General features: G+C 36.8%; 2 protein-coding genes across 2 annotated transcripts in view; one reads left to right on the top strand and one right to left on the bottom strand.

Annotated features, from left to right (window-relative positions):
- The window catches only part of tafa3a (TAFA chemokine like family member 3a), a 172265-nt gene extending 155846 nt beyond the window's left edge, over positions 1–16419 (bottom strand). The window contains exons 1-2 of the mRNA XM_067460324.1: positions 16151–16419; positions 13649–13802 (exon numbers count right to left, since the gene is read on the bottom strand). The gene's annotated coding sequence lies outside the window, so the exon portion shown is untranslated. The remainder of the gene's footprint in view (positions 1–13648; positions 13803–16150) is intronic.
- Positions 330–24701, top strand: ppm1j (protein phosphatase, Mg2+/Mn2+ dependent, 1J). The gene is made up of 10 exons (XM_067460323.1): positions 330–864; positions 9037–9154; positions 17645–17971; positions 19848–19960; positions 20551–20635; positions 20707–20825; positions 20917–20980; positions 21838–21945; positions 22089–22240; positions 23554–24701. The coding sequence occupies exons 1-10, from the start codon at positions 608–610 to the stop codon at positions 23699–23701; spliced, it is 1491 nt and encodes a 496-aa protein (XP_067316424.1). The 5' UTR covers positions 330–607; the 3' UTR covers positions 23702–24701.
- The last annotated feature ends 311 nt before the right edge of the window (positions 24702–25012 follow it).

Genomic DNA, 25012 nt, shown 5'->3' with positions numbered 1-25012 from the left:
GGGTGAACTATCCCTTTAAGTAGCCTAATGCCATTATCACTTGCATATCATAAAATTATAGGCTATACAATATAATAATACTAAAAATAATGCTAATAACAATAAATTGTTTAGTTAAAATAATGTTTTAAATGTTATGTATACTGTGATGCTAGATGAACCTCGGCAGATTGTGTATTGAAATTATAGCCAACCTTTGAATTTACATTTTATTGTCGTTATTATTTGTATTATTATTATAAAATCCATTGAAAAGACGACATTCCTTTAAAATAGTTGCCCCCTCCATGTCAATGTATAATTTGGACGGTGTGTGTGTGTGTGTGTGTGTGTGTGCATTCACTGGCTGGTCGGCTGAGAGTGCTATAGCAGCACTTACATCTTCCGTGCTATAGGCGGATATAAGCTTCTCGGGTGATGATACACACTCTGCGGGGAGAGGATTTTTTCGACGAGGAAAACATTCTCTGTCAAATCGTCACATGGGGTCAATCGCTTCCTGCATCGCGACTGAACTACTTCGTTTTTGCCGCTTGGTTCGTATAGGGTTATATATCGTTTAGATTACCGTTCCTCGCGCGCCGCTGATGTCACATATTTTATTGCGATGATAAGCAAAGTTAAAAACGCCATGTCCTCGCTGGTGGGCGGAATTATCCCGCACGGCCACCACCACCATCAGCAGCAGCACGGATCCGCGCAGAACGGCGGCACGGACGGGCTGCCGCCGCGCTTCCCCTACAGCCGACCCGAGTTTCTGGACCTGACACCGGAGCTGCTGCAGTACTCCACCGAGCACGCGTCCAGACCGGTCATCACGCTCAAGAGAGACAGCAGGCTGCCGTGGCGAACGGGATACGCGGAGTGAGTCGTGTTTTTGCATGTTTAAGATGCGCATAATGAATGAATTGTTGATTTAGAATGATAGTGACGTCATTGATGAGGAAGGTTATATGTCACGCCTAACCAAGGGCAATGGCTCACCATCATCATCATCACTATCATCCTCTGACTCTAAGCGCTCTAGAGTCAGCTGGATCGTCGGAATGTTTTCAGTGAAATGTGTCGTAACTGCACTGATGATGACGCAGCTACAGTCCACAAGAATTAATCATTACATTTACACATGAAAATGCTGCAACCTATGTCAGGTTATACACTAATGGATAGTGTGCATCTTTACCATAGTGCAGTACTTTTTTTACCACAGGACAGTCCGTTCTCGCTACCTGTGCATCTGAGGCAACATACAGCTTAAAAAACCTGATTTCCAGGCCTAAAACAGTCATGAAAATGAATACGATCTTAAAAATGAATGGGAATTTCTTTAGTCATATTATGCATTTCTCTAGTTGATGCTCAGCTTCAGGGGAGAGACCTGGGAACATTATGATGCATTAGGGCACTTCGGCCCTATATAGTAGGCTATTGGTGCATTCATGTCCGAATGATGGTATTTAAAGGGATAGTTCATCAAAAAATGAAAAATGAGTAGTAGATATTTTGAAGAATGTGGGTAACCAAACTGTTGACAGTAGCCTTTGACTTGGAAAAAATACTATGGAAGTCAATGGCTACTGTCAACTTCAAAATATCTGTTTAACAGAAAAAAGAAATTCATACAGGTTTGGACAACTGAGAATTTCTATCCCTTTCATTTTATTTAAAGTCATAATTGATATAAAATATATGATAATCTTATAAGATTAGCATGCAAACATTTGGGGGGGGGGTTATATATATATATATGTATATATTATAATAAAACATTTAAATAATTAAAATTATTTAAATTATAATAAATAATTTATAATTAAAGTATTATTAAATATGAACAGAAATGTTGTAATAACGTCACACATTGGTAAAGGTGAAGAAAAAAACTTTTTTATAAAACATTTCTAGTAAAAATACAACTGAATAATGAATATGTATATATATATATATATATATATATATATATATTAAAATATACACAGTCTGATAAAAAAAAAATCAGCATTCCCATCCTTTTTACCAATGAATGTATATATATATATATATATATATATATATGTCGGTGTGTGAATGAGAGGGTGAATGTGAGGCAAGATGTAAAGCGCTTTGGATGGCCATGGGTCTGTTAAAAGCACTATATAAATGCAGTCCATTTACCATATATTTATATATATATATATATATATATATATATATATATATATATATATATATATATATATATATATATATATATATATACTGTCAGAAAAAAAGGTACATTGCTGTCACTGGGGTGGTACCCTAAGGTACAAAACCGAAAAGGTACCAACATGTACCTTAAATGTACTACTATGTACCTTTAAGGTACTAATACGCACTCTTAAAGTACTGATATGTACCTTTTAAGATACTAATATGTACCATTTAGGGGTGAGTAAGATACAAAGAGGTACCTTTTCACTTTTGTACCTTAGGGTACCGCCCCAGTGACACTGTACCTTTTTTTCTGAGAGTGTATATACATAATATATATATATATATATATATATATATATATATCTTGATCTTCACTCAACAGACTGATATGTCTTGATCTTCACTCAACAGACTGATTAAAAAAAGTCAGGATTCCCATCCTTTTTACCCATATATATATATATATATATATATATATATATATATATATATATATATATATATATATATATATATATATATATATATATATATATATATATATGGGTAAAAAGGATGGGAATCCTGACTTTTTTTAATCAGTCTGTTGAGTGAAGATCAAGACCATACTTGCACAAACTGACACAAAGTGTCCAAGATCAAAGCCAGAGAGATGATGCAGTCTTGAGTCATACCATTAAATGAATGAATATAATGTTAGGTGGTTTGGGAAAATTGTCATATTTTTGACATAGACCTATAAAGAGCCCAGTGTGAAGAAGCGATGAAGAGAGAGCAGGCCCTGATACTGAAATATGCCCAGTTAGCCTCTGGTTATTTAATCTATTATTAACTATGGTACAAGAGGAGAACTTTGTTTGGGGCTGCGTGATGACAGAAATTGAAACTGAGCGTGTTCTCTTAAGTGTGGAAACAAACAGACTTTTAGCTGCTAGCTTTAGCATGTGCTCACACACAGGCTAACAAACAAAGTTAAATGTTTTAAGCCCGTTGATAGTCCTTGATTGTCATCAAGTCAGCATGAAACAGTCTTCACAATCTTTTTTACTCCTAATTCAGTATAGCATGTGCAACTAACTAAACACAAAAAGAGAAGATTGCATAGTTACTGTTTTCCATGCAATTACAGTTAATTGGAGGCTAAAGCTTTCAAACTGTGATAAGGATGCAAAAGCACCAGCAAGAATCATGAAGTCTTGTGTGATATGTTTTGAAGACAGACCAAATACACCAAAATTGAATTTAATCGATCCTTTCCTGCCGTGAGCTGTTAACCGGATCTTTAAATCATGGAGTTGAGAGGCATATCAGTTTGATTCATAAACTGCATTTATTAGGGATGCAACGAAATTAAAATTCTGGCCTGAAAAGCGAATGTTCTAGATGCACTTGGCTGAAAAACCTAAAACTGAAAATGACTTATAAAATAATAATATTAATATTTTAAGATTAAGTAATACGATTTTTTTGTTAAATGAGTTTTCTGAATTCAATAAATACAAGCTGATAAATAAAAATAACCACACTTCTATTTAAAGTAACACCAAAGTTTGACAGAAAATATATTAAAATAATATTAAATATCAATATATTATTCTTCACACAGAATCAGATTTAACAGATTTATTTTTTGACAAAGAAAATATAGTCCCACAAAGCTAAACGTCTTGCATTTAAATACTGATATTATACTATCCTTACTATATTAAAACACATTTTCAGCTTAATATTAAGAAATGTGCAATGTGAAATAAAGTGCTCCACATAAAGTTCTAATAGTTATGTCAGTATAGGTCTCAAGAGATATGTCAGTATATTAATGGCTTTACTTCGTATGAAATACATGTATTTTAAAAACATTTCAATTTAGTATAGGTTTTTTTCACTATTTTTCTTTTCATGTGCCATCATAACCTTCAATTAAAATATCTTCCCCTCCCCAGGGCAAGCTGGCACTCACATGAGATTGACCAATTGCAAACCACAACCATCCAATCATTTTCTCGTCAAAATCAAGTCCCACCCACCCCATTTTTTACTAGTTCAAGAAGCTGTTTCACTTTTATATACGTGACAATAGAGAAGAAAAGTTGACCGAAACTTTCTGTTTCATGCTGGCGGCCTCTTAAAGACACGTAGTGTGCAATTAATGGCAGCACTCCTCAGATTCCCCAAAACACACTCATTTTCTAGAAGATATTGCTGAGTCATCCACTGTGGCTCAAGGAGATTGGCTTTCTATGAACATGGTGCTGCCAAGCTGGCAAAGTCAAACAGATCCAGCATGCACCCACATCCCACGCCACAATAGATGAATTCCTGTCAATAAATGTAAGAGTGCAAGTGAATTATAATCACTGGTTCTCTGTAGAGATGGCTCGATACTAGTAATTGATTTAGTCACCCAACAACCAACTAGTCAGTTAGTGAGTTAGACTGGTTAATCTAGAGTCTTCCCCTGTCATGTTTCAGTTTTAATACATACTTTTTGGTGACTGATTTAAAGGGGGGATGAAACACTTAGTTTCAGTCAATCTCATGTCAATCTTGAGTACCTATAGAGTAGTATTGCATCCTTCATATCTCCGAAAAGTCTTTAGTTTTATCATATTTATAAAAGAAATATGGGCTGTACCGAGTCTTTCCGGAAAAAAACGAGCGCCTGGAGGCGTATCGTGTGGGCGGAGCTAAAGAATGACAAGCGCGCAAAGCGGTGACGTCCTCAAGCGTGGAGAAACCCATCTATCTCAGCTAATACAGATAATGATCCACAATCAAATCTGAGGCTCAAATAAATTGAACAGGAGAAACGGCAACATCAGGATGTCCGTCTCTGTGGTATGTACTGTATTTAGGGGCCTTTGTGTGCAGTTTATGAGGACATGATTCGGTTTATGGACTATTGTATGTGACTAGACCTTAGAGGTAGCAAGCAAAACGGTTTTGCACGTCAGAGTCAGAATAGTGTAACGTTATACAGAACAACAATGGAGTAACCGTTAGTGCATTTGAATGACGAAGCACGCGATCGTATCGTTTACTGATGTTTACTCATGCGACGGTAGCCAATAGCAGAGACATTTGAAGTTGATTTACTCACCGGCATCTTCCAAAGCAGGACCGCTCTGTCAAAAACACACTTCTTTGGTATGATTTGGTGAAGTCCTGTGACAGCAGTGACCGTGGAAATCCACTTTGCGACGCGACTGAAGCGATGCCTTGAAGCTTCCCGTCATTTCTGCGTTCAAATCGGTTCAAATGCAGCGCTGCCTTCCCGGAATGCTGTGCTGAAGCGTTGAAGTCGCTCGACGTCACCCATAGGAATAAAGTGGAGCGCGGCGCGTCATAAGTGTTCACGGACGCCTGGATCTGCACCTGAGAGACTGTTTACAGCGTGCATTTCCTCTCTCTCGCTCTAGTCACGCGCGCGCGCACCCTACCGGGAGAAGAGCCCATACGGCCCATACAAGGACCTTCCGATCTATTTAACGTCAAGTAGACCCATACTCGAAAAAAACTCGCCGAAACTTGTGAGAAACCGGAAGGAGTATTTTTAACACAGAAATACTCCATCAAACGTCCAACATTAGTTTTTGAAACTTTGTCTATGTTTAGGATGGGAATCCAAGTCTTTAACAGTGTAAAAAGCTCAGTATGCATGAAACAGCATTTCACCCCCCCTTTAATAAGTATTGTGACACTGCACTTTGTCTAATTTGTATAGTAAAACCTAGTTGATCAAAAAAGTGCATTGCATTTGCATTAAAAAACCTCATTGTAATTTCAGTCTGACCTAAACAGTTTAATGGCACATTTCTGTTTGGCTGTTGAAGGATGGGCAAACAATCTTAAATCCGTCAAATAGGATACTCTTTAATTTCTTTGCTTTTCAGATTTGTTAATCTACTTTATAAATAAGACAGGAGGCACAATTCAAGATAAACAGTGCCATAAAAAGGAACCCATTAATTCTATATTCATAAGCGCAGTGGGTGGAGGTGAAGAATTGCTCATCAGGTTTTTCGAGTTACACAATATTAAAGCTGCATCTCTCTCCTGAGCACACACTCACAGCAATGCTAAGATACAGATATACACATTTATACAATACATATCATTTAAAAAAGCCTTTTGAAAGTTATTATAGGGTTTGGCTGGGAATTTTTTACAGTCACGTTTATTGCTTGAGGAAGGATATCTGATGTCAGAGTGTTTTATAAATCTAGGACTACGAACATGATTGTAATATGAAATAGACATTTTAATGAAGACATAATGTTTAGCCTGAAGCGCTACATTAATAACTATCTTCTGATATTGTCAGATCAATGATGTGAAACCTGATATTATTAAGAGTTTACTAATCTAGCGCACAACAAACCAGCATCCGTTTTTTTAAATGCCCTGTGATTAATCACTATATATTATTAATATATGATAAAATATTCACTGACAAAATGGCTAATAAATTAAATTAAATTTGGAATACACTGTGGGTCAATGAAAAGAAACGCTTTTCCCCACAGGATGCACAGGAAAAATCCCACAAGGTTCTGGTATTCCACCAGAAGGGTGATAACTAGTCGACCAAACCTTGACCTTTGGATTTTGACTGGTTTACAAATCAATCCCTGCACGAAAATCTACTGCACTGCGTGTTGGATTGGGGATCTTCACAAGGAGAACTAAAATGACAGAGGGGTTTAGCATGACTGTTCTGCAAAAAAAAAAAAAAACCTTTGTCAGTTAACCCGTCACCTGAGACAGGAAATGTTAGTTGACACTTTTTTTTTTTGGTTTGAGAATAACACTGGTGGTGGCAAGCCTGGCTAATAAAGGGTTCAGTATTGTGGCTTTAGCTCATTGCTCTACTCTGTATTTTCCACAAATAATGACGTTAGTTCTGCTTTTTCTTTCTTTTGCACGCACAATGATTGTGCTTCTCTTAAAAATCACAATGTTCCATTTTAAGTGTGTTACTTTCATTTAAAGAAATCATTCTATGTTGAAACCAAATGTTGCAGAAATAAAGAAATTGTAACTTCAGAAGAAGGAACTTGTTACAATGAAACACTTCCTCTTTTGAGAGTTGCTTACAGCAGGGCTTTGTGAGCTGATTCTAAATGAAAACTACAGCATATTATATATACATGTGTAGAATAATAATGTATGCTTGGATTATGGGTATATTGCTTAAAGAGGGGGTAAAATGCTGTTTCATGCATACTGAGCTTTTTACACTGTTAAAGACTTGGATTCTCATCCTAAACATAGACAAAGTTTCAAAAACTAATGTTGGACGTTTGATGGAGTATTTCTGTGTTAAAAATACTCCTTCCGGTCTCTCACAAGTTTCGGAGAGTTTTTTTCGAGTATGGGTCGGCTTGACGTTAATAGAGCGGAAGGTGCTTGTATGGGCCGTACGGGCTCTTCTCCCGGTAGGGTGCGCGCGTGACTAGAGCGAGAGAGGAAATGCACGCCCATAAACACTCCGCACCGCGCTCCACTTTATTCCTATGGGTGACATCAAGCGACTTCAACACTTCAGCACAGCAAGTCACTGCTTTTAGGACTTCACCATATACAGCCCAACCCTCTTCTTTGGTATGATTTGGTGAAGTCCTGTGACAGCAGTGGCGTGTAAATCCACTTTGCGATGCGACTGAAACGATGTTGTGAAGCTTCCCGTCATTTCTGCGTTCAAATGCAGCGCTGCCTTCCCGGAATGCTGTGCTGAAGCGTTGAAGTCGCTTGATGTCACCCATAGGAATAAAGTGGAGCGCGGTGCGGAGTGTTTATGGGCGTGCATTTCCTCTCTCGCTCTAGTCACGCGCGCGCACCCTACTGGGAGAAGAGCCCGTACGGCCTATACAAGGACCTTCCGTTCTATTACCGTCAAGCCGACCCATACTCGAAAAAAACTCTCCGAAACTTGTGAGAAACCGGAAGGAGTATTTTTAACACAGAAATACTCCATCAAACGTCCAACATTAGTTTTTGAAACTTTGTCTATGTTTAGGATGGGAATCCAAGTCTTTAACAGTGTAAAAAGCTCAGTATGCATGAAACAGCATTTCACCCCCCCCCCCCCCCCCCCCCCCCCCTTTAAGTAGTAAAAATGACAATTATTCATAGTTACAGGTTGTGATTTTGAGGAGCTGGTCCAAATGAACCAGTTACTGACCTATCTTTCAAGAGCAAGCATTTTGCGAATCCTGCATTGAAATCTGAGATTTGAGAATTTGTTTTGAAATTTATTTTATAACTTTGCAGACTTTTACATTCACAAACCGCGATATTACATGCTGCATGAAAGGGAATATTCAAAAAAACATTATAGGGGTACTTTAAATTTTTAAGTACTATGTCTCCTACATCCCTATTTTAAGTATGCATAAAGTAAATGCTATAATTACTATAATTTTTTTATTAAAATGGGCATAATAGACCAGAGTATGGTTAAACAGACTTGCCTTTGTTTCGTGTACAGTTTCTGGTATTCTCAGACTCTTAAATCTTTTTTTATTTTTAATGTGTAGGGATCATTTGTAGAAGAAATGTTGACTAATACTTATAAATGTTTGAAGGGAAACCCCTAACATTAATAAATATCTCATCAGATCTGCTGGGTCATGACTGTGGCCTCTGAAGCGTCTTACTGCTCTCAGCAGATTAGGAGGAGTATGGCTTTTTATAATCCAGATTTGGGAAATAATGGCTTTATGTTTCTCTTCATGTTAGTCTGCCATCATACTAGAAATGATATTCATCTGCATAATATGTATTCTCCTATTTTTACTTTTTTGTTTTAATTTTGGAAAATAAATAAATGACACCAGTGATTTGGTCTCTCTCTCTCAGGGTGATCAATGCTGGGAAAAGCATGCTGAATGAAGACCAGGCTTCCTGTGAGCTGATGTATATCAGGAAGTTGAATAGTAAGCAGCAGCGCTGCTCCATGTTACTGGAGGACGGTGGGGTAAGTTGGTCTGTCACAACATCCTTTTTTTTGCCAAACAGTCATAATTTTTTGTTTGCATGAAAATAAATGAATATTTCTGCAAGACATGCTAATGCCAAACTCTATTAAAATCAATAGTGAGGCGAGTCTCTAGTGTGCTTCAATTCTCGATATTTATGAACTCATTCAAATATCTATATAAGAAAGATCCCTGATCTACTTTTGCAGTACAGTTGCTGTGTATCAATTGAACTGGAAAAAACTGGTCTCAGGTAAGATTATGAAAGATTTATCTTGCTGAGGGACGGTCAGCTCACTGACCCCGGCAATCCCATTCAGCTCTGGCATCTGTTGCAGAATTGAAATGTAATCTACAGTTTAAAAAAAAGCCACATATAATTGAAAGGACTCTCCATTTTTAGCTAAAGTTCTAGAAATTGACTAGATTTAATAGAAATTAACCCATTTAAAGTCGCCATGAAAGATTTGTTTAGGGCTGTCAAAATTAATGCGTTAATAACGCAAATTAATTTTAACGGCACCAAATTTATTAACATGCGATTAACGCAGCACACATTTTCTGTTTGATCCTTGGCGTAGCCCGTAGTTGAGATAAGCCATAGACATAAAGGATGCCGTGGCAAACATTAATAGGGAAAGAAAAGGGTTAACATTAATATTACTATTGTAAAACCAAAAGTGCAGTTAATGCCTACAGGCTACTATATTTTCTGTTTAACTTTTATTAGACTCCAGGTCGAAAGACTGTGTTAGGACCCGGTTAGGCACACAGACACAAAATACCACCAGTTCAATAAGCATCTCTTAAAGGGGCCGCACTATATTCTTACTGGTGCAATATGGACCTCCTCCTGGTATGGTGTGGTTCTGGTGCGCTCACAGGTCCGCATGACAGCTTTTACATTACCAATTTTTCATACAAACTGTACTCTGTTCTGAACTAAACTGCCAGTGTAAAAACTCCCTTTATTTATATTCTTAAAATGAGAGAAATCACTGCTTATTCTGATTTTTAAGCTTAGGCTTACGAGACATGATCAAGTTCTTTGATAAACATCTGTGACCTTTGATACGTCTAGTCATCATGCTGTATTATTGATTATTAGTGAATACGTATGGTTTCACTAATAACAAACATACATTTGCATAAAGCATGCATATTTGTCCATACCCATGTTGATTAAAGTATTAAAAACCTAATGTAAACTTAATTTAAGATACATTTACAACTGATAAGAATGTGCGGTTAAGTTGTGATTAATCGCAAGTTAACTGATGACAATCATGCGATTAATCACGATTAAATATTTTAATCGATTGACAGCACTAATTTTTGTATAAAATATTAAAATGCCTCTCTTGCAGTGTCATCTCTTCTCTGATGATGTTTTTACTGGCACGAGGGTTGCCATCTGTCACTCACATGATCCACCAATAGCTAACTACGACCATCCAATCAATTCTTGATGGAAATTATTAAGTCCCACTCTACATTATTTTGTTTTACTCAGATATACGTCACATTAGGGAAGAAAAGGCCATTGTGCCGTCTTTAAAATGTCAGGCAAAGCATAATTCAGCCATCATTATGAAAGATAAAATAACTTTTAACCACAATACAATTAGGGGTTTTTGCACAGGGTAGTTCTATGAACTTAGTTCTAGGTGTCACAGTCATGTTTAGCTTGCCTTAACATGGACTTTAAGTTTGTTTCCTTGTTCCCTGTGTTTCTTTTGTAACAATAGGCTTGTTCTAAATCCATCGGTGCTGTGCAGACCGATCGGTGTATGACATCTTAGTACCGTGAGAGAGATTCAAAAGCATAAGGAGTTTACTCTACAATCGGTTTCGCGGTCATATGATGTCTTTGATGTCACTTTGATGTCATATGCCGATCAGTCTGCAGATGGATCTCGAACAAGCCTATTTTCCTGCCACTTGTGTTTCATTGGTTACCCTCGTTAGTTAAGTTCTATTCAGCTGTGTTTAGTTAATTATCTTGTTTCGGTCTACAATATAGTTCAATCCTTTTCACTCAGTGTGTGTCTCAATCAGCTCCCTAGTTCAGTAGTCAGGGCACTGATCAGGGAATCCGCCCATCTAATTATTCCCTAGTCAGTGCCCTGACTACTGAAATAGGGAGCTGATTGAGACGCAGTCTTTGTCCGGTAACCATTATGCTATGTTGTGTTGATCCTGCTTGCCTTGTATGTTTGTAATTAAACTTGTATTTAGATTGAGTCTTCCGTCTTCATCTTCCTACCTGCAACTAGGACTAACCCTAACCACCAGGGTGGTTCCCTTAGAACTAAAACTTCCCCTAAGAACATTTTCCTGGTTGCATTCGCACCACCAGTTGGAACTCTGAAGTGACTTTTATTTTGGCACTGAGAACGCCAGAGCACACAGCTCTCACATTCTCCATCTTCATTAGTTTACAGTCTGTTTAAAAGTCCTGACTAATACATTATTAGATAGAACTGTTATACAAAGAATTTAGATATTATGCGAAAAAGAATTAGCATTTGCCATGTGGTTGATGTCTATTGTCGCTAGCTAAGCTGAGATACTTGCTTGGTCTCCTCAAAGTTGCACTGGATTTTCTCTTTAGCGTAAAGATCGATCACTGTTTTCCTTTGTTTAGTTTCTGGGGTAAATATCTATAATCTGGGTGTGTAGACTGCTTTTTTTGTTTTTTTTAAATAGCTGGTGCTTGCGTTTTGTGTGTGTTTGGCCAATCAGCATAAACTTGCGTCACTGGTAGTTCCTATTGTGCTGGGTTGGACCCTACTCTGAAGTAGGAGCTAAATTAGTTTCCCCAAAGGAGTTCCTAGAACTAAAATCATTCCTAGTTCTTGCGTTGCGAACGCACCAAAATCCGGGTACTTCCACCAATATTTCTAGAAACGATGAAAAGGTTCCTCCGGTGCAAAAGCCCCTAATATCTATTCTTTTCTAAGTCAGACATAGAAACATAGACAAAGTTGTTAGTAGCTTACATGGACCCCAATAATCATATTTTAACTGGACTAGTAGCATAGTCAGAATAGAAAAGTCAGACTTGCCAAATACAATGAAAATTTCTTTTGGATTGTATGGGGTGGTTTAAAACTTTTCTAATCTGTTCTATAGAAAATGGAAACACTTGATTGGATTGAAAACTGAGACTGGAAAGTACTGTATTGATCTGAATATTGGATGAACCTGATTATATAAGACAACCCTCCTTTTTCAAGATGTACCATTTGGAAAATGGCTTTTTGAAGACCAAATCTTATATTTTATTTTAAAAAACGCTTTTATTTGAAAATAATTGTCATATTGCATATTTTTCATATTTACATTTTTGTTTTAAAACAAGTATGGTACATACTGGTGAAATGTACAAACAATCACATTTAATTAAATTAACCTGTAGCCCATCTGAATTATATAAAATTTGGCTATCCAACAACATTTCATTAACAGTAGAAGTGAAATCTTATTGTACATTTGAAATCTGGGTACCGCCTTACTTTTTAAAATCATGTATGGGGGAAGTTTGGCCCATCAGCGAGACACGCAAAGGTGTCATTTACATCTCTTATACGCGGGACAATATGGTTCTGTGCACATGCAATGACTTAGAAGTGGCATAATGATGTATGACACAGAACGAGCTGTTGTTTTGTTTAAAAATAAAGTCATGTCAATTACAAAAAAATTACACTACACCATTTTCAACTAAAAAAAGAACATTTTGGATACGGGATTCAGAGTGCAAGTTTTTTAAATTTGTGAAAACAGTGACGTCATGGACATGCATATTAATGTTCAGTCTATAGGCGAATGTTTCTTTACGAAGTGACTTTGCCAATTACTGGCCTGGCAGAAGAATACACTGTTTTTAGTCATTTTCATGGATCCATGTGAAAGGGGATCATTTTGACAATGTTGTCATATGTACATCTGTATGTGAAAACCGCAAAGGAAATACTTTTTAGTACATTGTTGTGTAAACGTGTATTAAAGGGGTACTTCAGCGCTGGGAAGATGAATCTGTATTTAAACTGGGTCATTAATGTAGTAGAAAGGTGAAATTATTTTTGAATTTGGTGCTTTCTAGATTGAGAAAAGACAGAAAATTAATTTTTGTCTCATGGGGATGAAAGACAACAATTCCCAGAATGCTTCGCTGCCCTGTGAGGCCATTCCCAAAGCCACCACTACAGTGACTGAGTTTGAGAACAGACACTACAATTAAATACTGAATGTGTCTGTTCAATATAATGAGTGAGTCACCGCCTGAGTATCACAGCACTGAGCACTAACTGAAGGAGTCAAATTACATTTAACATCATGAGCTGATGAGCTTGTGATGAGAGCTGAGGTAATCGCGACCACATTTGCGGCATACATTCACAATGCGTGTTCAGTCTGGCGCATTTTCAGTTCATGTCTTTGGAAGCTTAATTTTCATAGAAATTAATTTGAAAAGTTAAAACACTTACATTGCTCTCTGTCTCAGCATAGTTCAGTTTCCATGAATGCCTGAGGCTGCAGCTGCAAGCTGAGTGCTGTGAGTGTGATCTCCATCCCCCATGCGCATGATGAAATGGCTCCCTTTGCTGGCTGTAGTCTTTAGCCTTTGGCCAAACATTTCTCCTATGACGCAAATATCGCCAATTAGCGTCATTGGAGGAATTTTTCCAGAAATAAAATGCATAAATCTCTTGTCTCAGGGGGATATGAGGGGGGAAAGCACAATCATTTGAATATACTCCAGGGTTTCTACTGATACAAAGCCACATGCTAATCGCTGAAGTAACCCTTTAAGGAGATATGACCGCACGGTGCACACTCACTTGCAAATACTTTTACCAACTAAAGCAGCACGGCACAAGGCTTCATGTGCTCGTCGTCTCCCAATTAGCACTCGAAATGGATATTAACCGTGCTTTTTAAGACAAAGAAAAGAAGTGCATACAGGAAAGAAACTAGTATTTGTGAGGTGAGGTGAGGTGTGCGCATGTCAAAAAAATCTCTTTAAGACTTTAAGCTTGTGACATTAACACGCACACCAACCGCAGTAGCTAGTGACTCATTTGAAAAGTCACACTAATTTAACCAATACACATCAGCTAACTCAGTTTTACAGATGATGTGAAACTCAGTTATTGAAAACTAATCAAAATATAGAACAGCCTCATTGCATAACTGCAGATCTAGAATGGTATAAATGAAGCCTTTGTGTCTTGGTGAACATGTTGAAGTGAAACTTCTTTTTTTGTGTGTGTGAGAGTTTTGATCATGTGATGCTGTCCAGGCAGTGCTTTCACCTATCCTGGACTTGTGACCTTCAAAGTGTGCGTTTGTGTTTGTATTTGCATAAGTCTGATCTCTATGATCCTCATCTGCAGTCTGACCCTTACCTCCCCTCCGTCTTACCCCAAAATGACACTTAATCCAAAGTGGAAAGCTGTTCAAGTCTGATCCATTAGATAATATTGCATTGACATTTGAATAAGAAGGGTTGTGACATCTGTTCAAGGGAGGCTTTGTTATCGTGCAGACTGATGTATTTCTCTCTTGAGCCCTCGGTTACATTTCTCTCTCTTCACCATTCTCAATTATTGTCAAGTATCTCGTTTGTTTCTCCTAAAATTGCACAGGGGAAATTAAAAATAATAATAAATGAGATAATAGCTGAGATAATAGCAGATAATATCTGTATTGTTGAACTTATTGTTGAAGGCTTGCAGAACTAGATAATTTACATTAACTTACCACCCCAATTCTAGGAAAATGCTTTGTGTTGTGTTTTTAGGGCGTTAAAACTTTTTTTAACGTTTTTATGGACTTCAAAAACATAACAACAATCTCTGCCATAATAAAGCATGGAAGAGCAAAGACATTTTTAATATAACTCAACTTTTATTCGTCTGAAAGAAGAATGCCATATACAACTAGGATAACTTGAGGGTGTGTAAATCATGGGCTAATTTTCATTTTTGGGTGAACTATCCCTTTAAGTATAATTGAATATTCTACTTGGCTTGTAGTTGTGTTTACTCTTTCACATAATTTTACTTACTGTCTTTCAAACTTGAAAATATTGACAACATTTTCTAGTGAAATATTGTCTAGTCCAGCTCTAGTCTACATAGGAATTTACTCAAAATCTACTAAACTCTTTTTTCACACCATTGATCATGCAATCTGGCAATTCATGTTTTCACTATTATTATAATGGGTTAAAAAAACAGTATGTGACAAAAGAAGTAATTACAAATTCACAGTACTCATAAAAGAGGAGGCAAAAAGTACCCGGATGACCTAATACATCTGGCAAAATTCTGAAGTGTACTTTCCCATGGTGCTACTGGAGAGGATTTGTGAATGGCAACGAAGGACCAACTGATGCTTGTAGGTCACATGATTATGACAACATGGTGGATGTAGTATGTCCGTATAACATAATACACACATTCATACTATATAGAATGTGCTGTCAGTCATGAAGTAATTACTTATTCAAAATAAGTACTTACTCAAGAGAGTATGTTTTTCAGACAAAGGCTCATATATGCAATAAAAGGTGGGCCAATTTAGTCCAAGTAGTATTGAAATAGTACACTTACAAGTATACTACTAGTACATTGATATAAGTATACTTAGTACATTAAGTATACTTAAAAAAATATACTTGAACTTTACCAATGTATATTTAATAAAATAAAGTATACTTATTTTTAGTAAGGGAAGGAGTTGTGTATAGTTGCCAGAGCATTCCTATATGGCTGCTTATAATGGGTTTCCAGGGCATTTGGTCAGTGTTTTGTTGTTTTTGCATGTTGCTATAGTTGCTAGGACCTCGTTAGCTCCCCATTTAATCTCATTGATGTGTGGAAACAATTAAGTTCATTGACGGGATCTCATTTGTTATTTTCTTTTGCGTAGTTCATTTCAAACAATCAGAAATGGACTGGAAATCTCCAGCAGTATTTACTCACCAGAGGTTGTTAACCAGGACAGTGACTTCTGTCTCTCTTTCGCTTCTGCTTACATCACATGACGTTGCCCTCCCCCACTTAATACCCTCTCTCAACTCCTCTAAATCAATTACATCATCCTATCGTCTGCTGTGTTGCCTGTCTGCAATGTATAACTTACAGACAAACAGATAAAAAGATAGCAAGGCAAGAGATTCGCTTGACATGGACCTATTGCTCTTTAGAATCAGAGATCCAGCCACAAACATTGGCTGCTGCCACAGGCCTTCCGGCTGACCGTTGATCTTACATGTTTGAGCGGGTGTAATTGTCAACATGTAATGAGAGGAAATCGAGATTGTAGAGTATACTTAGGAGTTTCTAGAAAATCTGAGGAAAGACTCGAGATGCCCCCCTGTGGTATTAATTGGCATTGCATGGTATTGTGCTGTTATATGGGACTCTGTTAAACTCTGTAATACTTGATGCTGATACATTGTGGCAGTCTTGATGTCAGATGTTTCTGTAGAACAATTTCTAAATTGTATAAATGACCTATGGTCCAAACATCAACTCAATTTGCTAGTATGATTGGTTTAAAACTACTACTTTTCACTATCAATAATTAAAAGGGGATGCATAATATAATAATTCCCTTTTTTTGTGCACTGTACAATATAGTTTCTCCTATTTCAGCATAATGTGAAGAGATAACTTTAAGTAAGCCACAGTTTGGTTCTTTCAAAACACTGCTCTGGCTGTTTGAGCCAAGGGGTCAAGGTTCAGATAGTTGGCATGACCCAGTTTCAACCTACTGGTAGAAGCTGTAACTACAAAATAGCGTTATAACATTACACAAACATAATACAGCATAAAAATAAAGAGCATCTTTCTTCACTGACATTTTGAAAATTAGAAATGCATATAAATACCTATGCATTAGTTGACGAACTAGCAATAAGCAATACTTCTACAGCATTTATTAATCTTACTTAATGTTAATCTGAACATTTACTAATACATTTGTAAGCTCAAAAGTTGTATGTTAACATTAATTAATACACTGTAAACTAACATGAGCATGAATATTTTGATTAACAATAATTAAGGTTAATAAATAATAATACATTTTATTTGTAACCCACTTTATATTAAACAAAATCTCAAATTGCTACAGATTTAAAACAATCAACAATATAAATAAATAAAATGAAATAAATAAAAATAAATCAATGTTATTTTGTATAAATGGTATACGAATTGTTCATTGTTGGTTTGTATTAGTTAATGCATCAACTAATGTTAACAAATTAGAGCTTATTGTAAAATGCCTGTATTTTAAACAAATGTTATAATATATTAAATATTATAAATGAAAAATGTACACATTGGTTCAACAGGCCAACGTGGTTCCCCCAATTATTTGAACAATGACTTACAGTGTATGAGGAAAGATATTGTTTTTGACTAATGATGCAGAAATCACACACTTTCTCCTCTTCCGCATCCCTTCAGGACACTTCAGGCATTCCCATGCACTTCTGGGGAGTGTTTGATGGACACGCCGGCTCTGGTGCTGCTCTCATGGCGTCCAAACTTCTCCACCGCATCATCCGCGATCGGCTTTGTGATGTCGTCCATCTTCTAGAAAATCAGAACAGCCCTCCGCCAATCTGCCTGGCCAAGAACGGGAGCCCGTTCCAGGCTGAGGCGAAGAAAGGGGCCTGCCTGGATGGAGAAGAGCAGGACGGGCTCCCGGATGAGCCGCGGTTCCACATGGAGAAAGACATCAGTGTGGAGAGCCTGGTCATGGGGCTCATAGAGATCGCCTTCAAACAGATGGTGAGAACTGGAAAGGATAAGATAAACCTGTGGTTTTACACTTTTTTGACTATGGAGGACTAAGTGTGCCACTTAAAAGAAAATAATGATGAACGTATTAAAAAATACAAATGTAAATAAATGAATCACTTTAAAAATGGACAAATATTTAAAACAATTTATCTACTTACATCTACAAATACAATCTAACTTACATCTTACAAGATTTCATAACGAATATAAAATGTATATTTAATTTTATTTAGCATTTTTATAAAGCATTTGCCCACTATTGTTCTTTATCCTTTTGCCATGTTGAGTTAATGCTGTTGGACAGTTCAAACTTGTGAGCAGCCAATGAGCGTCCAAAGGAATTTTAAAGGGGTCCTATTATGCTTTTTTACATTTGCAGCTTTCTTTAATAATAATAATAATAATAATAATAATATATTTTATTTGTATTGCACTTTACATTTGGAACTCTCTGGAAATCTCAAAGTGCTTTAGTGTGTCCAGCACACAGTCCACTCCAAAGTTATTCTCTATATCAGTAAACACAGCTCAATTTTTACGCAAAAAGAAAAAGAGTGTTAGTAGTGTGTGGTAAAGGCTGTGAGGGCCGAAACACAATCGAAGCGGTTGACTAATCACAACACACTGGTCCAGCCAACCAATTAGAGCGCATTGTGCTTTTTGGAAGGAGGGACTTCATTAAACCAAGGCTGTGTCATTAACTGCATGTCTATTAAAGGGGTGGTTCTGTGGTTTTTTTTCTAGACTTGGTTGTGTTTATGGGGCGCAGTATAACATTATTATTATTATTAAGTCTTAATACTTCTTTCTTTTTTTTAAACGGCGTATATTTATTATATTTGACCTTTATTCCGCTGTCTCCACTGTCCTTTGAACTTCCTTTGCTTCCTTCCTTTCCTTTGCTTTGCTTCCTTTTTTCTTGCAGTGTAAAAAATAAGACTTCACTTATAAGTTCACTTTCTTCATTTCTTTTTTGTGAATTGGAATGTGTGCAAAGCATTGTGGGTGATTGGACGATGTGAAGGATACACTTGATGCATCCTTCAGAACATGCCAAGTGAAGGACACGAAAGGAAGGCTGCCTTCAAAGCATCCTTTAAACTGACACTTGATGACGTGGCAGTCGAGATATGCAGCCTATTGAGAAGCATCCATAGCAAAATATGTGGAAAAAAGTGTATGTAGTAGACCCCAAAAATAAAATCAAGGCTTTGAAAAAGGGCTTAATAGAGCCCCTTACCTCTAAAGAGACATGTCCCTCTAAAGCATAGAATGTTTAATGTGCTTTAAAAAAAATAAAATTAAAAAATTAGGTTTTATTCTCCTGGTTTCACAGACAGGGCTCACACCTAGTCCCAGACTAAAATGCATGTTTGAGCTGTTTTAACTGAAAGAAATTTACACTGATATATCTTAAAAATATACCAGTGCCATTGTTTTGTCTTAAAATGCACATCAGTAATATTTTTTTTTTCTATGGCACATTTATAAAAGCTATAAATACCCTTATATTGAAGGTTTAATCCTGGCTTAATCTAAACCCTGTCTGTAAAACCAAGTCATTATGTATTGCTAAATTTAACATTGACATTTGAAACATGAACGGCTGAATATGTCTGTTTATTTGTAAATTGTAAAAGCGATATTTTATTATCTTATTCACTTATTTGTTTTTCATTTATTTCTGCAAAGGATAGACTTCAGAATTCTTGTTGTTAAATCTAACATCCATGTGTTACTGGCACAAAATAAAATACACAGTGACAGAATTCAGATTTTCAGAATGGGATTTTGCTGAATGTTGTGCAGATGTATGCATTGCAAACAGGATAAAATACTAAGTCAGTGTTGTGCCACTCAACAGGATGACCTGATAGAGAAGGAGAAAGAGTCTTACAGCATCTCTGGTGGCTGTTGTGCCTTGATTGCAATTCACTTGTTGGGGAAACTCTATGTAGCAAACGCAGGAGACAGCAGGTAGGACACCTTAAAGATACCGTGATGACATGTGCATGTTATATTAGCAGGCTAACAGAAGATGGTCTTTAACTTTAGATGAAAGAAAGAAAAGTCAAAAGCTAAAAAGTTAATTATAAAAAACACATTTGGTTTTAAATGTCGACCCTAATCATGCCAAGATGCATTGACTTTTTAAGCTGTAAACTTTCATTTCATATAAGTGAGTGCGATGCCATTTTTTTTGAAGGGCATTGTATTATATTTGCCGCAGTAAACAGATTTTTTATAATGAAAGCTGGAGGAAATTGTTATTGCTTGAAATGAAAAGAAGACATAAATATGTCTCTTAGGACACAATATGCTATATTCTGATTTACTGTTATTGCAACAGTAAAATCCATGTTAATTTTTCAAAGGCTGTTGGCCAAATGACTCAATTACTATGACAGTTACCCATCATGATCATCTTGGGGATTTTAGCAATAAATGAGAAAGTAATGCAAACCACTGCATACCAGACATATATTAGCTGCTCTTTACCATCCAGTGTTTCTGTAAGTTGTATAATAGGTTATAAATTACCTAAAACAATATTATTGTCCCCACAGAGCTATAATTGTCCACAATAATGAGGCCATCCCCATGTCCAATGAGTTCACACCTGAAAGTGAAAGACAGCGGCTACAGTACCTGGTGAGTCACCTGTGTAATTGTCCCAAATATAATTCTAAATCCCGTTCGTTCATTATCCTGCTTTTCTCTAGGGCTTCCTTAAACCGGAGCTGCTTGGGAATGAGTTTACACATATTGAATTCCCCAGACGCATCCAACACAAGGAACTCGGCAAGAAGATGCTCTTCAGAGACCACACGATGACTGGCTGGTAATCATGAGAATGAATTATAGCAGCCGTTATTTTATAAGAAACTATTTTTCTTGATTGCATTCATAATTATTACCTGTTATTATTTCAGGGCATATAAGACAATTGTAGAAGATGATCTCAAGTTCCCGTTGATTTATGGGGAGGGGAAAAAGGTAAGTGAATAATTCTGCTTTTCTATTTAACTAGAAAAGGTTCTGTAAATGGATTTATTTTAATGCAGCATTACAGTAGCATTTGTTACAGACCTAACATATAATCTAATGAAGTTGTCTGTAGCTTTTCCACACCGTTTTCACAGCTATTTATTACAAAGCAGGAGCAGTTAGATGTTGCAAATGGCAATTGCTAATGTTCTGCCCGATTTAGGAATAATGTCTTGTTTGATAAAGTTTGTATGTATATAAAATAGTCTTTTTGCTGAAATGGCACATAAACATCTGAATGTTTGTGGTCTGGTAAACCCTACATTATGGGGACAAAATGTCCCCACAAAGATGGCAATATCGGAAATCCTTGTCCTTGTGGGGACATTTTTGGTCACTATAAGGAAAACCGCTTATGAGTCATACTAAGTGATGTTTAAATAAATAAAAATGCAGAAAGTGTTCTGTGATGGTTAGGTTAAGGGTAGGGTTAGTGTAAAGGGATATAATATACAGATTTTACGGTATAAAAATCACTATGACTATGACTATGGAATGTTCCCATAAAAAGTGTGCATGTTTGTGTGTGTCTGTGTCTGTATCTGTGTCTGTGTCTGTGTGTGTGTGTGTGTGGTTCAGGTATACCTTACGTCAGGATAAAATGTACCCACGAAGATGGCAATTCCAGACATGCGTTGGTCCCCATGAGAAAAACAGCTTATAAATCACATAATGTTTGGTTTTGAAAATCAAAAAGTTTCTTAGGAGTTAGGTGTTAGGGGATAATAATGTACAGTATACAAATCATTATGTCTATGGAATGCACCCATATAACATGAAAACCCTGTGTGTGTGTGTGCTCGTAGGCTCGAGTCATGGCTACCATTGGAGTAACGCGTGGTTTAGGGGATCATGACTTGAAAGTGTACAACTCCAACATTCATATCAAACCCTTCCTATCCTGTTGCCCAGAAGTGAGTATATTAATGGGTATTTATATGAAAATATTTGCAAGGTCTTTTGTTCACTCCTTGTTTTAAGTAGATTGTACACCCACCAAAAAATACTGCATATGAAGTATAACATGGAAATGGTAAAATATCATGCTCATATCTAGGTCAAGGTGTACAACATCTCTGAGCACAAACACGGGCCTGATGATGTCCTGGTCATGGGTAGTGATGGACTATGGGACGTTACAACCGACAGAGATGTTGCCGACGCAGTATCAACTTTCCTGTCTGGCCGTGAGCCCAATGATCCCATGAGGTAAGCGTTCAATCTTTCTATCATAACTGACCTGACCACAGGTCTATCGCCATATCCTGGAGTGGAGATAGTAGTGAATGGGGGGTCCTGATTTTGAAGTCCAAAAAATGCATCCATCCATCGTAAAAGTAATCCATACGGGGGGTTAATAAAGGCCTTCTGAAGCAAAGCAATTGGTTTGTGTTGGAAAAATATCCATATTTAAAACTTTATAGACTAAAATAACTAGCAGACGGCCTACACAAGTTGACTTAGCCAAAAGAGTAACCCCTAATTTTCTGACATTTCTCTTAAAAAATTATTTCTTTAGATTTCTACTTTTTGACCAGTCTTTTGTTATGCTCTATCCTCCACGCTTCCGAGTTCAGCAGTATGTCGCACGTCAGGTCAGGGGTTACTCTTCGGCTGTAAAACGATGCATACAGCTGTCTGTCGGAAGCCAGATATTTTACTTTATAAAGTTTTAAATATGGATATTCTTCTAACACAAACCCATGGCTTCACTTCAGAAGTCCTTTATTTACCCCCTGGATCAGTGTGTTCATCATCTTTCATGATGAATGGATGAATTATTTTGGGCTTGGACTGCCATCCATTATCATTATTATAAAGCTTGGAAGAGCCAGGACAATTTTTTATATAACTCTGATTGTATTTCTGCATTGTCATATGCACCTAGGATGGTTTGAGGGGGAGTAAATCATGGGCTAATTTTCATTTTTAGGTGAACTATCGGTATACAGCTCACCAAGGCTGTATTTATTTGATCAAAAAATATGGTTAAAAAAAAAGTAATGTAAATCAAAATAAACAAAAAATCTACACACTGCTATTTTCTGCTCCCAATTTTTGTTTATTACAATATAATTGTTTTAAAGTGTAATATATTCCTGTGAGGCAAAGCTTGATTTTCAGCATCGTTAGTGTCATGTGGTCCTTCAGAAATCATTATATGCTGCTTAAGAAATATTTCTTAGCATTATCAATGTTGAAAACAGTTGTGCTGCTTAATATATTTGTGAAAAATAATGTTTTCTTCACAATTGATGTGAACGAATAGAATGTGCAACTGAACAGTATTTCAAATATATATATTTTTGTAACAATTTAGAAGTATTTATTGTCACTCTTGAGCAATGTAATGCTTCCTTACTAAATAAATGTATTAATTATTACTTTCCTCGAACTTTTGAATGCTAGTGTACTATATCAGGTGTGTTGTAGTAGTTACACCAGAAGATGTCAGTACAGTTTGTCATCATCACTAAGGCCCTTTTAATTAATGTTTAAATGATAATGTCATGTTTTTAAAGGTACACTCTAGCAGCACAAGACCTCCTGATGCGGTCGCGTGGAGTCCTGAAGGAAAGAGGCTGGCGGCTGCCCAACGAAAGACTTGGCTCCGGCGATGACATAACGGCGTTTGTCATTCCATTGGCCGGGGCAGAGTTAGAAACATGACCAGGTCGGTCCACCTTTACTGGACAAGCACACCAGGACACGTCCTTGGCTTCATCCCAGAGAAAGGGCTAGGAAAAACAAGACATCCATTTTCAGTCTGTCAGATGGCTCGGATACGAGAGACGTTAAATGCAACTTTCCCTTGTCCTCCTTCTCCTCCTCCGAGTCGTACCATGAATATTGTCTAGCCCATGTCAGGTGTGAGGTGACATCATTAAAGTGCCATTCCGCTCGCTCTCCATCTCCTTTCTGATTTGTCGAATGCAACCTCTGCAAGTCAGCACGGGACAGGAGGGCTCGTAATGTTTGGGTATTCTTTTAACGCCAGTGGGCCATTTGAATCCGAATCTCAGTGTGGCAAAGGAATAAGCCAATACTGCTAAAACATCAGAGCCCTGATGGCAAGGGACATAAAAACCGAAGCACTTTATATGTAGCAGAATCCATTTGAGCTGTAATTTAAACTGCTGAACCGTTCTGTCTCCAAAGAATGTTTCTGTTGACCGATTTTAAGGTTTTCTATAGCAAAATGCAATCAAACAACAACAAAACGATGGACATTTCCTGTGAATGCTTAGTTTTTTTGTTCATTTCAGCTGTTTCTGGTTCAAACTGGCATAGTTTCACATGGAACCCACTGCAAATGTCTATATGCTATATTCTGGAACAAGTATTAACCACAATTCTGTAGAACAAGCTGAACTAAGATCATTCTCCCTTCATCTCCAAAAAGCCATGTACAAATAACCTAAATCATCATGACGTGCACCAGGCTTTCCATACCTAACAGAACTGACTGCTTGAACTGCTGTAGAGCTGAATGACCTGCTTATTTTGCTGTAGATAAAACCTAATTTGGTCCGAAGCCGTATCAGTAAAGTCAAACAACCATGTAGATCCAAACCTGAAACTCAGAAAAATCTGTCATTGGTCTTTTTGTACACCTTGAATGTACCTTATTTCCTTTACTTGATGTCAGTGTTGTGTCTGTGTAGTATAGTGTGTGTATATATATATATATATATATATATATATATATATATATATATATATATATATATAGATATATATATATAGATATATATATATATTGATTTCTGCCTTTAAAACGATGATTCATTGTTAAAGGAGCTATCTTTGCAAATTATGTGACTGATTCTAAATAAATCTATCCTTTTTATAATGACTCTTGTTATTTTTGTTCTGCATTGTTGTGCTCTATTGTGCATGATAAATGAGTGTTACTGGTGTTATTAGTTTATGATGTGCTTGTTATTTGTGCTACCACCGCACCCTGTGTTTAGAAGCAAT

The sequence above is a fragment of the Pseudorasbora parva genome, chromosome 12 (genome assembly GCF_024679245.1).
Source record: "Pseudorasbora parva isolate DD20220531a chromosome 12, ASM2467924v1, whole genome shotgun sequence".
In the NCBI taxonomy this organism is placed as follows: Eukaryota; Metazoa; Chordata; class Actinopteri; order Cypriniformes; family Gobionidae; genus Pseudorasbora; species Pseudorasbora parva.
Note: the sequence above shows the minus strand (reverse complement) of the source record. Positions and strands in the feature narration are given on the sequence as shown.

Coding starts and splice junctions, on each gene's coding strand:
- ppm1j (XM_067460323.1), top strand. CDS start 608: ATGATAAGCAAAGTTAAAAACGCCATGTCCTCGCTGGTGGGCGGAATT. Junction 9,155..17,644: donor TGTTACTGGAGGACGGTGGG/GTAAGTTGGTCT, acceptor GCATCCCTTCAG/GACACTTCAGGCATTCCCAT. Junction 20,636..20,706: donor GACAGCGGCTACAGTACCTG/GTGAGTCACCTG, acceptor GCTTTTCTCTAG/GGCTTCCTTAAACCGGAGCT.